Consider the following 14,559-nt stretch of genomic DNA (forward strand, 5'->3'; position numbering starts at 1 on the left):
ATCCCAGACCACCCCCTTTTTGTCGGCTCATAAGGGTCTCTAGGGGAATACGAGCTTTTTTACCACGCCATAGGAAGAGCCGCAAAGCCCTCTCTAACCGATGGTGGTCCCGCCTCGTAATCCAAATGGGTACTAGTTGTAGTATATATAACCATTTAGGGATCAAAACCATCCTAAAAAGGTGAATACGGCCCATCAGAGATAATGGGAGGGGGGTCCAGTTGCGCAACAAAGTTTCTGTATGAAGCATAAGAGGCTGAACATTCACTCTGTAAAGGTCATCCATCCGTATGGGGACCTTCATGCCCAGGTATGTTAGCGTGTCTGCCACCCAACGGAACGGAAACGCTCCCGGCCAGGTAGCACGCAGCCCCCCCATTACATCTATGGCTTCAGATTTCTGATGGTTGATCTTAAGGCCGGCAAAGGTACCAAATTGGGTCAAAGTATCCAACACGTGGGGGAGCGAATGAGTCGGTCTCGTGAGAAAAACTAGTAAGTCGTCTGCAAAAGCAGCAACTTTAAATACATGTGTTGGACCTCCAAATCCCTTCACTGCCCCACATGCCTCCAGAGTCCGCAAAAGAGGGTCTAAAGAAAGGATATACAATAAAGGGGAAAGGGGGCACCCCTGTCGGACCCCCCTCTGAATCGGTATGGCACCAGATAAGCAACCATTGGCCAATACACGCGAAGTGGGGTTATCATATAAAAGAAGGAGGTAGTGCAGAAAATCGCCCCGAAGGCCGAATCTCTGTAGGACATTAAATAGGTAAGGCCATGCAACTCTGTCAAAGGCTTTTTCTGCATCAAGCCCTGCTACTAAAGCTGGTATATCCTGTTGTTGACAGAGATTCATAGCAGTGAGCAACTTAATAATGTTGGCATTAGGCTTCCGCCCCCTAACAAACCCTGCCTGACAAGGAGAAACTAAGCGTGGCAGAAAAACGTTCAGGCGGGTTGCTAGCACTTTCGCCAGGAGCTTCAGGTCACAATTCAGTAGAGTGATGGGACGGTAGGACGATGGGTGCAATGGGTCCTTACCCGGTTTAGGAAGGACCGTAATAAAGGCTTCTGTGAAAGAAACTGGAAAGCGCATCTGTTCAAGCCCCGTTTTATAGTACGCTATTAAGGGTGTACTAACATGAGAAAGTAATATTTTGTAAAAATCATAGGGGAGGCCATCTGGGCCAGGGGATTTCCCAGGGTGTGCTGCAGTTATAGCCTGTGTTAGTTCGTAAGGTTGGATAGGTTGGTTCAAGAATGTAATTTGAGAGGACGTAAGCGTAGGAAGGACTAAATTTCGGAAAAAGGCGTCCTCTGCCCCAAAGTGCTCTGGTTGTTCGGCCGTGTAGAGTGTAGTGAAAAATTGACGAAAAATTTCATTAATATCGCGCGCCTGGGTCACCACCGCTCCCTTAGAAGTTTTCAGACTATGAATGTGAGTTTTCAATCTACGAGCTTTAGTCAAGTTGGCGAGTAGACGACTGGGTTTATTCCCAAATCGAAATAGGTTTTGTTGTCCCTTTTGCAAGTATAGCTGGGCTCTAGTACCAAGAAGGGTATTCAAGCGTCCCAAGACACTATAATATGCTTTCCTACTGTGGTCTGAGTTCTGTTGGATCATGATGTCCTTTGCCTGTTTAAGCAAGTCCTCTAAATGTAGGATCCCTTTTGTCAGCTGTTTATTGCGAAAATGGGTATATGCGATGATTTCCCCTCGTATTACGGCCTTCCCCGCTTCCCAAAAAAGGTGTGGCGTATTCATATGCTGTTTATTATTAGCAGCATAATCTGTCCATTTCGTTCTCAAAAAGGACTGAAAGTGGGTGTCATCTTTAAGGTACCCAGGGAAGCGCCATAGCCTGTCTTTATATGCTGATATATGAGAATGCAAGAGGATAGAGATAGGAGCATGGTCTGACACAGCTTGGGTCTCAATATCCGCCGAAGCGATCTCAAAAAAGTGGTCGTGAGATAATAGTATATAATCGATACGGGACAACGTCCCATGGGAGCGTGATATGTGAGTGTAATCTTTTTCGGTTGGATGGAGTGTGCGCCAGACATCTAGGAGCCCCAGTTGAAGACACAAGAACTCTATCCCCTTTTTCTGCCGCCTCTTAACGGGGGTCTGGGGAGGTTGCTTATCTACCAATGTGTCGTGTACGCAGTTGAAATCCCCCACCAAATAAAGGGTTCCCTGAGCGTGAATTTGGAGCAAGTTGCTGAGCTGTACAAAGAACTCATGACTATAGTCATTAGGGGCATAGGTGTTACAGATGGTAACAGGATGCTGATTCCACACACCAATAAGAATTATATATCGTCCCCCCGGGTCAGATATGGTTTGAGTGACCTGAAGATCAGCATTTTTATGGATCAGGATTGCTACTCCCGCTTTTCGCTGGGCCGCCGCAGCGTGCACGCAGGAACCCACCCATTCCCGGCGCAACTTATGGTTCTCCGGATCCGTGAGGTGTGTCTCCTGAATGCACGCCACGTCAGCCCGCAATCGCTTAAGGTGCGATAATACTTTTTTCCTTTTTACTGGGGACCCCAGCCCGTTGACGTTCCAAGATACAAGCTTAGCCATTGCCTATCAACAGTAGCAGATCATAAACACAGGTGCAAGAACTGTCGTAAGTAGAGGCAGGGCCCCCAGCTAGCCCTCCCCCCACCATCTCACTGGACACATACTGCATAGAATACCAAGAGCCAACAATGATATACACGCACCCCATCAAATACAAACATTGCATGAGCTGAAATTGAAAAATAAAAAACAATGTGGACGACTTTTGCTCCCTGCCCACCCCATGTTCCCCATCTCTTCTCGGTTCCCCCTTCCCCTCCCCCCTCCCAAGAACTCTCCCCCCAACGTCCCCCAGTCTCCCCCTTAGTGTCTGTAGCAAAAACTCCTCTCGGGAGTTGTGGAGGCACGTGTCCTGTGCTCGAGCACCATGCCCAACAGTTATATGAATCACGCTCACAAAGATAGCATACCATCGATAGCAGAGATACATGGTCGGCTAGGCCCAAGTGAAGAGATGTCTCACTGTAGATTAGGGAGACAACCTCCGTGGACTGAGGAAAACTCAATGTGAGAAGATTGTCACTGCATCAGGATGATCATGAGCTCCGCCGGAGATATGAAGCAGTGGCTGCAGGGAGCCAAAATTCCACGGGGTAATAACCAACTCGACGATAACGTAGTCTATCTCATAGTAGGGATGTACGTCATTTCTGTCAGCTCCAGAGCTGGGGCTAAGATGCCCCCTTCTTAGTCCGGTATGGCCGCCAAATAAGCTTGAGCCGCTTCCGGGGTTGTAAATGTGTGTTGAGTCTCCTTGTGCCAAACTTTCAATGTAGCCGGATACAGTAAAGAGAATTTGATTTGTTTGTTATAGTATTGCGTGCAGATTGGCGAAAATCTACGCCGCTGTTCCGAAACCCGCACAGAATAGTCTTGGAAAATCCGGATTTTATGATTGTTATAATGAAGGTCAGGGTGGCTCCGATATGCCCGCCAAATATCACTTTTCTGGGCATAGTTTAGTAACTTAGCGATAATCAACCTGGGCCGAGTATCCGAGGCTCGCTTGGCCCCCAGGCGGTGGGCGCGTTCCACTATGAGCTTCCCTTGTAGAGTCGGAAGGGTTAAGGCCTCAGGCAGCCAGGTTTCGAGCAGGCCCACCAAATCTTTGTCGTCTATCGATTCGGGGAACCCCAAGAATCGCAGGTTAGAGCGCCGCGTCCGGTTTTCAATGTCATCGAGTTTCTCCGTCAGCTCTGCTATAAGTTTCCCCTGCTTCTCCACCGTCTGACTAGAGGCGGTGACGTCGTCTTCCAGGGAGCTAATTCGGCTTTCTGCCTGATCTAGACGCGGGGTGATTTCCCCGATCGCGGCACTTACTTCGGTAAGTTGAGAGTGTATGCCCGCTAATTTATCGTCTAGTGCAGCACGAATCACTCCCTCGATCGCTGCTAGAGTGAGCCCTGCGTCCGGCTGGTCTCCGCTAGGATCGCTGCCGGTCGCCATTTTAGCATCCGCCCCACGAGTCTTGTCTTTGTCTTTTTTACTGCTCCTCGCAGCCATCGCGGGTGAGGAACGCTGCATATATTTAACAATGGACATAAGCGGAACCAACCATACACTAGGCACAAAATTGGAGCGTAGAAACGGGCAAGATGCGGGTAGATGGGCAGCGGGTGCTCGGAGCCGCGGAAGTCACGTCTTCCCCGACTCACCACATCACGTGACTCTCTACAGCTCAGAATTTGTAAAATTTTCATCTGCTTGCATTCAGAGTTTTCTTATTTGGGTTCTGCCTTCTCTCTCTTCTCCTGGGAGATTTGCTGGGTGGGTTCCAGATCCTTATTCCTAATGTTGGGAGACCCAGCAAGAAGGAGAATCCCTTTCCTATCCTTTCCCCCTCTGGGCATTTACAATTTGTGATGCCTCTGATACCACCTGAAACCCCATAGCTGTTCCAACACTGCCTCTGCCAATGCAGTGGGAGGGTCACTACGAATACATCCCAGAGGGGCGGAGGCTTAGACAGGGACTGAAAGAAGAGACATTGTTGGAGCTCCTCTGAGCTTAGGTATCATTTCAACTGCACCCTCTTTAATCTCTCTTGTCAGGCCTGACTGGGTACATTCCATATCTGAACAAGTATTCTTATGTCATTCCAGGAGATCCGGGTAGCACTTCAAATTGTTTTACATACAGTCTTTCTGCAATGGAGATCCAATGCCCAGCTGAGAGGTCTGGTGAAGTAACAACATACAGATGTGACATTAAGGCAGGAAATGTTTTAAAAACCTATAAGGAAATTAATGTGACATTTTATCGAAATGGTAAGGATTGTTTTGTACTTTGTATCATGATAGTATTCACATTTATGGTTTCTACTGTTAATAAACTTGCATTCTTGTATGTATTTAATCAGATAGAAAGAAAAGATTAACAGAGCTGGATTACAAATAAGAAAATTAATATTGTGCTTATAAACCAGTGGCTGGGCTTATAAACTAGTGCAGGGGTCAGGAACCTTTTTGGCTGAGAGAGCCATAAACGCCACATATTTTAAAATGTAATTCCATGAGAGCCATACAATATGTTTAAAACTAAATACAAGTAAATGTGTGCATTTTATGTAAGATCACACTTTTAAAGTACAATAAGTCTCTGAAAATATTACACCAGGCCTTAAGACACCAATACATCTCCTATTAGGAAAACAGACCAAGTCAGGCTGCTATAGAGTCCTACACAGAAACTACACGCCAGCAGAAAACCTCACCTGAATCACGTGCTGTCCCTCACCTAACATAGAATAAAGAGACCAAAACGCATAACAAGAAGCATGCAGACAAAAACTGAATTGGAAACTGCAACAAGCCAGAGTCTCTGTATGCAGTGTAACAAAGGAAAAAAGAAACATCACACATCCTTATAAAACAAATCAAGAAATATAAAATCATCAGCAGTAAAACTGTACTAACAAAAAGAACATATTTCGAAACAGCTGATGAGTGGAATATCCAATAATTAAAAACTCATATAAAACATTTCCAGATACCAACCACATATTTCAAAATAGCAGACACAAAGATCCAGTAATGAAAAATAATAAGGATACAAAAATTTTTTTGCTCTGCATACCTGGGAACGTTTGATATCCAGGTGTCCTGAGATTGTTCTGAATTAGCAGGAGGTGGGGTGGTTTGCTTGGAACTTTCTCCTCTCTCAGTCACATACCAGCGCTCTCTCTCACACTGGCTCTCAATGACACACCTATACACACATGCTCTCAGTCACTCACATATACAAATGTTTTTTCTCTCTCACTTATATAGGCTCTTAATTACACATTTACACACATGCTGTCTATCTTTTCACGCTTACACACACACAGGCTTTCAATCACATAAATACATGCTGTCTTTTTCTCTCACACACAGACTCTCATTCACATGCTTACAAACATGTCCTCTCTTTCTCTCATTTACACACAGGCTCTCAATCACATACTCACATGCTCCCTCACCTAAATCAGCTCTCAATCACACACAGACACACATGGTCTCTCTCTCTCATTTAAACACAGGCTCTCAATCACATACTCACATGCTCCATCACCTAAACCAGCTGTCAATCAGACACAGACACACATGATCTCTCTCTTACTTATACACACAGGCTCTTAATCATACATACACATGATCTCTCTCACACACAAAGGATCTCAATCATACACACATACTCTTTCAAACAAACAGGTTTTCAATTACAAACTTACACATACAGGTTCCCAATGGTAAACTTACATTCATGCTCTCTCTCTCACAGGCAGGATCTCAATCACAGACATACTCTCTTTCACATATACAGGCTCTCAATCAATCATTCACATACATGCAATCTCTCACTCACACACACAGGATCTCAAACACACATGCTTGCTCGCTCATTCACTCTCCTCCCCCCCCCCCCCGGGAACTCGCGGCAGCAGCAGCCACCTCCCAACGCTAACCTCCTTCATTTTCAGCCCTCACGGAGGCGAAGGCGGAGTCCCATCGGCCGCGGTTGAAGATTTTCATTTTCCTCCGAGCCGCGCTGCAGTCTTCTTCCCGCGCAGGCACCCGATGCTCTCCACTTCCTCTTCCGGGCCGCGGGAAGAAGAGAGCACCGGCGTGCTCTCTTCTTCCCGCGGCCCGGAAGAGGAAGTGGAGAGCATCGGGTGCCTGCGCGATGACTCCAGCGCTGGCACCCGGCTGACACCCGATGACTCCCCGCGCAGGCACCCGGATGACTCCAGTCGGCGTGCTCTCTTCTCCTCCCCCCCCCCCGCGGCCCGGAAGAGGAAGTGGTGAGCATCGGGTGCCTGCGCGGAAGAAGAGACCACGCTAGTGTGGTCTCTTCTTCCCGCGCAGGCACCCGATGCTCTCCACTTCCGGGCCGCGGGGGGGGGGGGGGAGGAGAAGAGAGCACGCCGGTGCCGCTGACTCCAGCTGTCCTGCCGCGTTCCGCCCGGGCTGACAGCATTTTAAGCCCGGGCGGCGGAGGACCGGGGAGCAGCTGGGTCAGCGGGGAACCGCGAAGTATGGCGACACTTGTCTGCGAGCCAGATGCAGCCCTCAAAAGAGCCATATCTGGCTCGCGAGCCATGGGTTCCCGACCCCTGAACTAGTGGCTCCCATGCATGAGGCCTGACTACAGTTCATGAAAGTGATTCCTGGTCTTTGTGCTTCCCAGTGCTACTAGCATTATTTAATCTGTAGGTCACAGTCTCCCAGAAAGGGAAAGTATGATGGCAGTCAAATGACATTTACAAAATAATGGGGGGGGGAAATGGGGAAGCAAAATGATGGAAAGACATATGAACGGGGGGGGGGGAGGGGAAGGAGCCATAACATTATCCAGATATTTTCAAAAGATATCCAGGTGAGTAAGCTGGGAAAGTCTCCCCCCTCCTCCAAAAAAAACAGGAACGTGGCCTCTGGCCTGATCTCCTCCCCCCCCCCCCCCCATCAAATTTCATTGATGCTGTAGTGGCCCTTGCACCCCACTCCCACCCCACATCCCCTCCTAAATGTCCCATGGCCCACTCTGACCTCCACCCCTCCCAAAGCCTCTTCCCCAGATTGTAAGGTACTGCTGCTACCAGGGCTTTCCAACCCCAACCCCCGCCATCTAAATATCAGGGATGTGCAGAGCAAAATTTTATGTTCATATTTCTTATGTCCGAAAGGGGGTCCCACTTGCGGCCAATATGGACATAAAAAAAATCCAATGAGTTGGGTATATGTACATATGTGCAAAAAAAAAATTTAAACCCCCTCACCCTCCTTAATCCCCCCCCCCAGACTTACCACAACTCCCTGGTGATCGAGCGAGGAGTGAGGACGTCATTTCTGCAATCCTTGGCGAGAAGCATGTGACGTCGGCGGCACGTCGAGTGACGCGGCGTCACGTGATTCCCGGCTCGTTCGCGCCGGACGGCTCGTTCGGCCCAAAAAGAACTTTTGGCCAGCTTGGGGGGGCCTCCTGACCCCCTCAAGCTGGCCAAAAGTTCTTTTGGGCCGAACGAGCCGTCCGGCGCGAACTTGCCGGGAATCACGTGACGTCGGCGTCACGTGATTCCCGGCTCGTTCGCGCCGGACGGCTCGTTCGGCCCAAAAAGAACTTTTGGCCAGCTTGGGGGGGCCTCCTGACCCCCCCAAGCTGGCCAAAAGTTCTTTTTGGGCCGAACGAGCCGTCCGGCGCGAACGAGCCGGGAATCACGTGACGCCGGCGTCACTCGACGTGCCGCCGACGTCACATGCTTCTCGCCAAGGATTGCAGAAATGGCGTCCTCACTCCTCGCTCCATCACCAGGGAGTTGTGGTAAGTCGGGGGGGGGGGGATTAAGGAGGGTGAGGGGGTTTATATTTTTATTTTGGCTCAACAATCGCGATTTCCCACATATCGAACATATCTATGTTCGATATGTGGGAAATCCGATCGTTTATGTCGAATCAATTTTTTAAGTTAAAAAAAAATATGAGTTGCGTTTTACTAATGCGGTCAATCCGAATGCACACCCCTACTAAATATGCTTCCTGCCGCAACCCCCACATCCCCTTGAGCCCTCTCCACCTCCCCACTAAAAATTCCTGCTGGGAACAGGTCTGAGTTCCCGGCGAGCTCCAGCGCAGCTTCGGTCAGAAGCTGCGTTGGAAGCATAAGCTACACACAGTTTATGCTTCCAGCGCAGCTTGTGACCGAAGCTGCGCTGAAGCTCGCCGGGAGCGGGTAAGTTCAGTCCCTGCTTCCGGCAGGGATTTTTAGGGTTCGAGAGGATGGGAGAGCGGGTCCAGGGGGTGTGGGATGCAGCAGGCATCGGGGCAGGAGGGCCTGGTGGCAGCAGTACAGTACAATCTGGGAAAGGTTTCTGGGGGGAGAGGGAAGGTCAGCAGTGAACCATTGGCCATTTATGAGCTTCAGGAGGGGATGTGGGGTGAGGAGTGCAAGGGCTGCTAGAGCATCAGTGAAATTTGGTGGTACAGGGACTTTTCTTGGGGGGGGGGGGACACACGACTTTCCCAGCACTACATAACTGGATATCTTTTGAAGATATCAGGTTAAGTAGAAAGTTATCCCGCCACTCAACTAATGGGGTTATTTTCCAACCCGCAAAAGGCCATTATCGAGGTGGTAGCATTCAAATTAGGTGGAGGGAAGGAGTCAGGGAGGAGTTAGGGAGGGGATTAGAGAAATAGGCCGACGGCACCGCAGCCGGAACTAATGTTTAGAGCATTATCACTGGCAGTAGCGCAGGAAATACCACCACCTTTTACCGTGGCGCTGTGCCCGCGATAGTGTGCAGCATGGCCACACCGTAGCAGGCGAAAGCGCACCGCTGTTGTGCGGCCGTCTGCAGGGTCTCGCCCGATCACACCCTGCTTTGCTCCCCCGCCCCCCTTTACCACCACGTTCATCATTCCACAATGATGAATCCTGGCGTAAGCCAGTTAAAATAAAAAGTTGGTTAAGTTAACTGGATAGCTTAACTCCTCCCCGAAATGCCCCTGGAGTGCCTCTTTTTTATCCTGCTAAATTATAGCAGGATAATGACTTATCTCGCTATAATTTAATTGGATAATTAGCCGAATATGGGAAAACCTGCCATTTAGAGGGATAACTGAGAGTTATCCCTCTAAATGATCTTTGAATATTGACCTCCGTGTTTCTAAAGGAATAGCAAATAAGAACAGCTCTGCAGAGGATTTTTGGGACCCTAAGATATCAGTTTTCCCAAGGCTTCTAGCTGGCTAAGCAAGGACTTGATCAAGGACTTGATCAAAGCCTGTGAAAATTGATTGGATCGACTAGCTAAATTTCCGTCCCTAAGAGGATAACTTTCAAAACTATTTGTGGTAGAGTATGGTTACGCATAAGTGGACCCTTGGAGATTTAGCCTAATATTTTATAAACTCTGTGTAGTTGTGCTTTGAAAGTACACACCTACGTCTCCGTATACTCGAAGATTTCCCAACTGTGTATTTTATGTGCAAAAAAAAAATATATGTATGGGTAAAACCCTGATTTATACACGGAGGCAGGTATATCTTTAAATGAGCACGCGTACTTGAAATCACCAGTTTGCCAATACCTGTTCACCCAGTCTATCTTCAGTTCACCAAGACCTCCTAGTACTTCACCCTGAACTCGAGTATACGGAGACATAGGTGTGTACTTTCAAATCATAACTACGCAGAGTTTATAAAGCCCCAGTTCACCCAGACCTCCAATCCAAAAATAGCAGACAACAGAAGAGGCTGATATCAATTGCGCTAGTTAATTAGCAGGTGTAAAACTGGGTGAATAAGTTGCCTAATATAGTTGTGGAAATCTCTTATAAAATAGCAACTTCCATGCATGCCTTTCTGCTCCACCCTAGAACACCACTTGACCTCTCCTTTTATATGCAGGTAAATGTGTGTGCGTAAAACCGAAAATATGTTTGTACTTTTGATGTTTATAAAATAGCATGTATGTGCACCTAAATGTTCCTTTTCCATGCATAACCCATTTGAAAATTTGCACATAAGTTTCACTAGGCGGCTAACTTTAACCAGATAAATCCTGGGCAGGCCAGGGGATGTGAAGTCGTGTCAGGGGAGAAAAGCATCTAGCACTAGCGTTATAACTTGGCCAGCCAAATCAAGGCACTGCAATAACAGCCTTAAATCCAGCTGAACTGGAATCACTAACCCTCCTTGGCAGCCCTCCCTTCTGCCTCCACACCCCCCCCCCCCCCCCCACCTAAGTCCTGATGTTTCCAAAATTACTCCCACTGTTTCTTCTTTCAGCACCTGGTCCATTCTGCCGCACTCCTCCTCCCCCCATCAAGAACGATGTTTCCAAAATTAAGCCACTGTTCCAATCTCCTTCTCACCTAGAGGGTCATTTTTCATCCCTTATCGCATGCAATAAGCGGCTATCGCACGCAAAAAGTCCCTTTTCGCGTGCTATAGCTTGCCGGGGGCGGAGTTGGGGGCGGCGAGGGGAGGAGTTCGGGCGGCGATGTCTTCACTGGCAGCAAAAAGGTAAGCACCGTTATCATCGCCAGTAGCGTGCCCAATAGCACCACCTTTCACGGTGGCGCTATTGGGTGCGAAAGCCGGCAGCGATAACACCGCAGTGATGCGATGGCTGTCGGCTTTCACAGGCCCGCCCCCCCCCCCCCCCCCTTCACGCCCCTGCCCTCCATTTTCGCTGGATTCATCATTCTGCGTTAGAATGGTGAATCCAGGCCCAAGTCCTGATGTTTCCAAACTGTAATACAGAACCCACTGAAAAAATTATAAATCTTTTAATACAATGGTTTGGTGTAATTTTTTATTATGTTTTTACAGATTTGTGATTTTTCAGACTAGTTCTATATTTAATAATTGTCAGCGTACATGGCTGGTCATTAGGGTCATTTCACTGTGGTATTTTATTGATTACTGCAACTTAGTGAATCCCATTGCATTCCATAGTTTAGTAAATATTTATTCATATTTTTTTTTTTTATTTAAATAGACTCTTAGTTTGAGTATCTGTTTTTTGTCATTGATATTGTTATGTATGCTAAAATATTTGTCCTATGACATGATTTATGGTTTTATTTAGTATATTTGCTATATTTTCTGATGATGTTTGTGATATTGTGACTAGTTGCACTCGTTTTATTGTCTGTACATCACCTGTTGCTTGTGAGTAAGGCAATTAACGAAGTATAAAGTAATAATAATTCAGCCACACAGGCAGAAAAGGTTAGCATGTAACAGAGTGCATTGTAACTAGTCTGAGGCATTCTGAGGTGATGGGTTCTCCAAATTGAACTGTTTGTTCCCCATACAATCTCTTTCAGTCGTCATTCTTAGTATGAAGAAAAATATACATTGTGCTAAGAAACCAAAGGCTTCTTTGGGATCTCAGAGTTAAAATGTAAATTAAGAATTTGTGATCAAGCATAGATAGTGTAAGCACCTTAACTAATATTAGTAGGACCAAATAACCCTCTTAGAACACCTGAACACATGCTTTATAGATTAAATCAGGGGTGCTCCAACCAATCCACGAGGCCCCTCATAGCCAGTCAAAATTTCAGGATATCCCTGATGAATATGTATGAGAAATGTTTGCATACAAAGGAAGTAATGCATAAAAATAAATCTCATGCATATTCTTTAGAGATATCCTGAATTCCTGACTATCTGGGGGACCCTAAGGACTGGTTTGAGCACCCTTGGGTTAAGTGTTAGGGTTTTTTGAATTGATATCTTAAATATGTAGAATAGGACTAATTTGCATTTGAATTTGCATTCCTTGTTTGAACAACTTGATCTTAATTATGTTTTTCTGAAATGCTTTGTTCTTCTTGCATATTACATAGCAAATGTAACAATAACTTCAAACAATCGACATCAGTTTTCAGTGGGAGAACAGTTTCTTGTAAATTGCAACAGTGATGTCACAAATATCATCAATGTCACCTGGAAAATCATAAATGAAACCTCAAAGGAAGAAACACTGATAGATCAGAAATACTACAACCCAATTAGCAAGACTTCTCCTACATCCATACTTAATATAACTGCATCAATGTACTGGAATGGTGAGCATAGTAGTATCCATTCATAATTGCACATCGATGTGTTATATGTGCGAGTCATGTAGTGTGCATTTTGAAAATGTTAAACTTCAGTTTAATTCCTTGAATTTTTTTGATTACAGCATGAACTGTCAATAATAAACATTCGGGTTTTCATTTTAGTATTTGGTTTTAGTGAGTAGACTATGTAATGTTGCTCATGCAATGTGTTATCAGGGGTTAGATATTATATTGCAATGGAACATGCCCCACGTATCAACAACAGGTGCTGCAGAAAAAATATCCCAATAGCTGCAGAAAAAATATCCCAATGGTCTTAAGCTTATTCCATATACTGTGACAGTTGTATGCAAATGAAACACAGAGCCATTGGGGAAGTACATTAATGTCAAGTTTTTGTTTTTTTCTTTCTGTATCTTGGCTTCTGTGTCAAAAATGTTCTTCCTTGTTGCCATATACAATAGTGGTCTTTTTTATTGTCCTTCCTGTCACTTTCTCTTGTTTCAGCCTCACTAGTCTTCCCTTGCTTTTGGTTGTCTTTATCTAATCCTTTTATATCCCATGGATTGTGTGATAATTTTTCTTTTACAATCATTACCACAGAGAAGACATTTAGCACACTCTTAACACCTATTCCCACACTAAGGGGCTGATGCAATAAGGGTGCGTAGAAAGCGGGCGCTGAACAGTCAGCGCCCGCTCTCTTAATGCGTGCATGGTGCCCCAAAGGGGGGGGTGCCATGCAATATTTAAATTAGGGGGTAGCGCGACCCTCTGCAGCTGCCTGTCTGCCAGTAATGAAAACGGCCCCCTGAGTTTATCAGCAGCCATTTTCATTACTGGCAGACAGCCAGTTATGAAAACCGAGGCCGGGTTTACTGGCGTCGGTCTTCATAACTCAGCGGTCTGCCGTTATTTAATTTTTTTTATTTTAAAAAAGAAGTACAGAAAAGCAGTTTTCTGCTTTTCTGTACTTCTTTTCAATGCACCCAGCTATTAATGCCAGGCAGGAGTTCCTATCTGAGCGATAAATGTGCGTCTGAGATGCACATTTATTTTTTTGCATTGGGAGTGAATGAGTAATAGGCTCATGAGTAATAGTAATTTGCATGCCTTACTGTAAACCGTTGTGACGGTACCCACCTTAACGACGGTATAGAAAAGATTTAAAATAAATAAATAAATAAAAATGTGATGAGTGCTATCTCATTCACTCCGCGTTAGACGCACGTTAAATAGGCGCCAATCCCTTTATTGCATTAGGGGATTGATTAGCACCTATTTATCCCATGTCTAAATGCTTGTTAAGAGTGCGCTCGGCTCAGCGCACCATATTGCATCGGCCCCTAATTCATTCTTCTCTACCTCACTCTCTTCCAACTCCCTTCTCCCCTTCTTTACAAATTTTCATCTTCTGCCTTCCTCCCTGCATTTCTCATTCTTTGCAGCTTCTCTATTTTAGTCCTTGCTCTACTTCTCTCTTTCCCTGTTGGTCCTTGATACTGCATGCCTCGCCCAAGCATCCTAGCATGACTTTGTATCTCCACAGTACTAATATTGCCTTTCTATCATAATGGTCAATGTAATAAACTGTCTCTAAAGCTGTCTTTCGCTCTCTGTGACATCCTAAAACCATCTCTCTTTTTTTTTCTTCATGCTTCTATCACTGGCTTTCTCAGAATCAGGTGAATGAGGGAGGAGTAGGCAAGTAACTAAAGGAACAAAATGTGGCCTCTCTCCTTTTGAATGTAAATTGATGCTCTGAAGTTTGCATTCCCTGCTATTTTCTTTCTTCTTATGAATATCAGTCTCTCCATGAATCTTTCATAACCTCATGCTTACCTAGAATCTGATGTTGCCATGCTAAATCATTTGTTGCTTCCAGCAAAATAAGAAAAAAAATGTG

The 14,559-nt window shown here is 46.0% G+C and overlaps 1 protein-coding gene across 1 annotated transcript in view; it reads left to right on the forward strand.

Moving 5' to 3' along the window:
• LOC115088627 (adhesion G protein-coupled receptor F5-like) overlaps positions 1–14,559 on the forward strand; it is a 192,747-nt gene that overhangs the window by 92,479 nt on the left and 85,709 nt on the right. The window contains exons 10-11 of the mRNA XM_029596887.1: positions 4,699–4,863; positions 12,435–12,656. Coding sequence (XP_029452747.1) covers positions 4,699–4,863; positions 12,435–12,656 — 387 coding nt within the window. The remainder of the gene's footprint in view (positions 1–4,698; positions 4,864–12,434; positions 12,657–14,559) is intronic.

This window comes from Rhinatrema bivittatum, chromosome 3 (assembly GCF_901001135.1).
Source record: "Rhinatrema bivittatum chromosome 3, aRhiBiv1.1, whole genome shotgun sequence".
Taxonomy (NCBI): Eukaryota; Metazoa; Chordata; class Amphibia; order Gymnophiona; family Rhinatrematidae; genus Rhinatrema; species Rhinatrema bivittatum.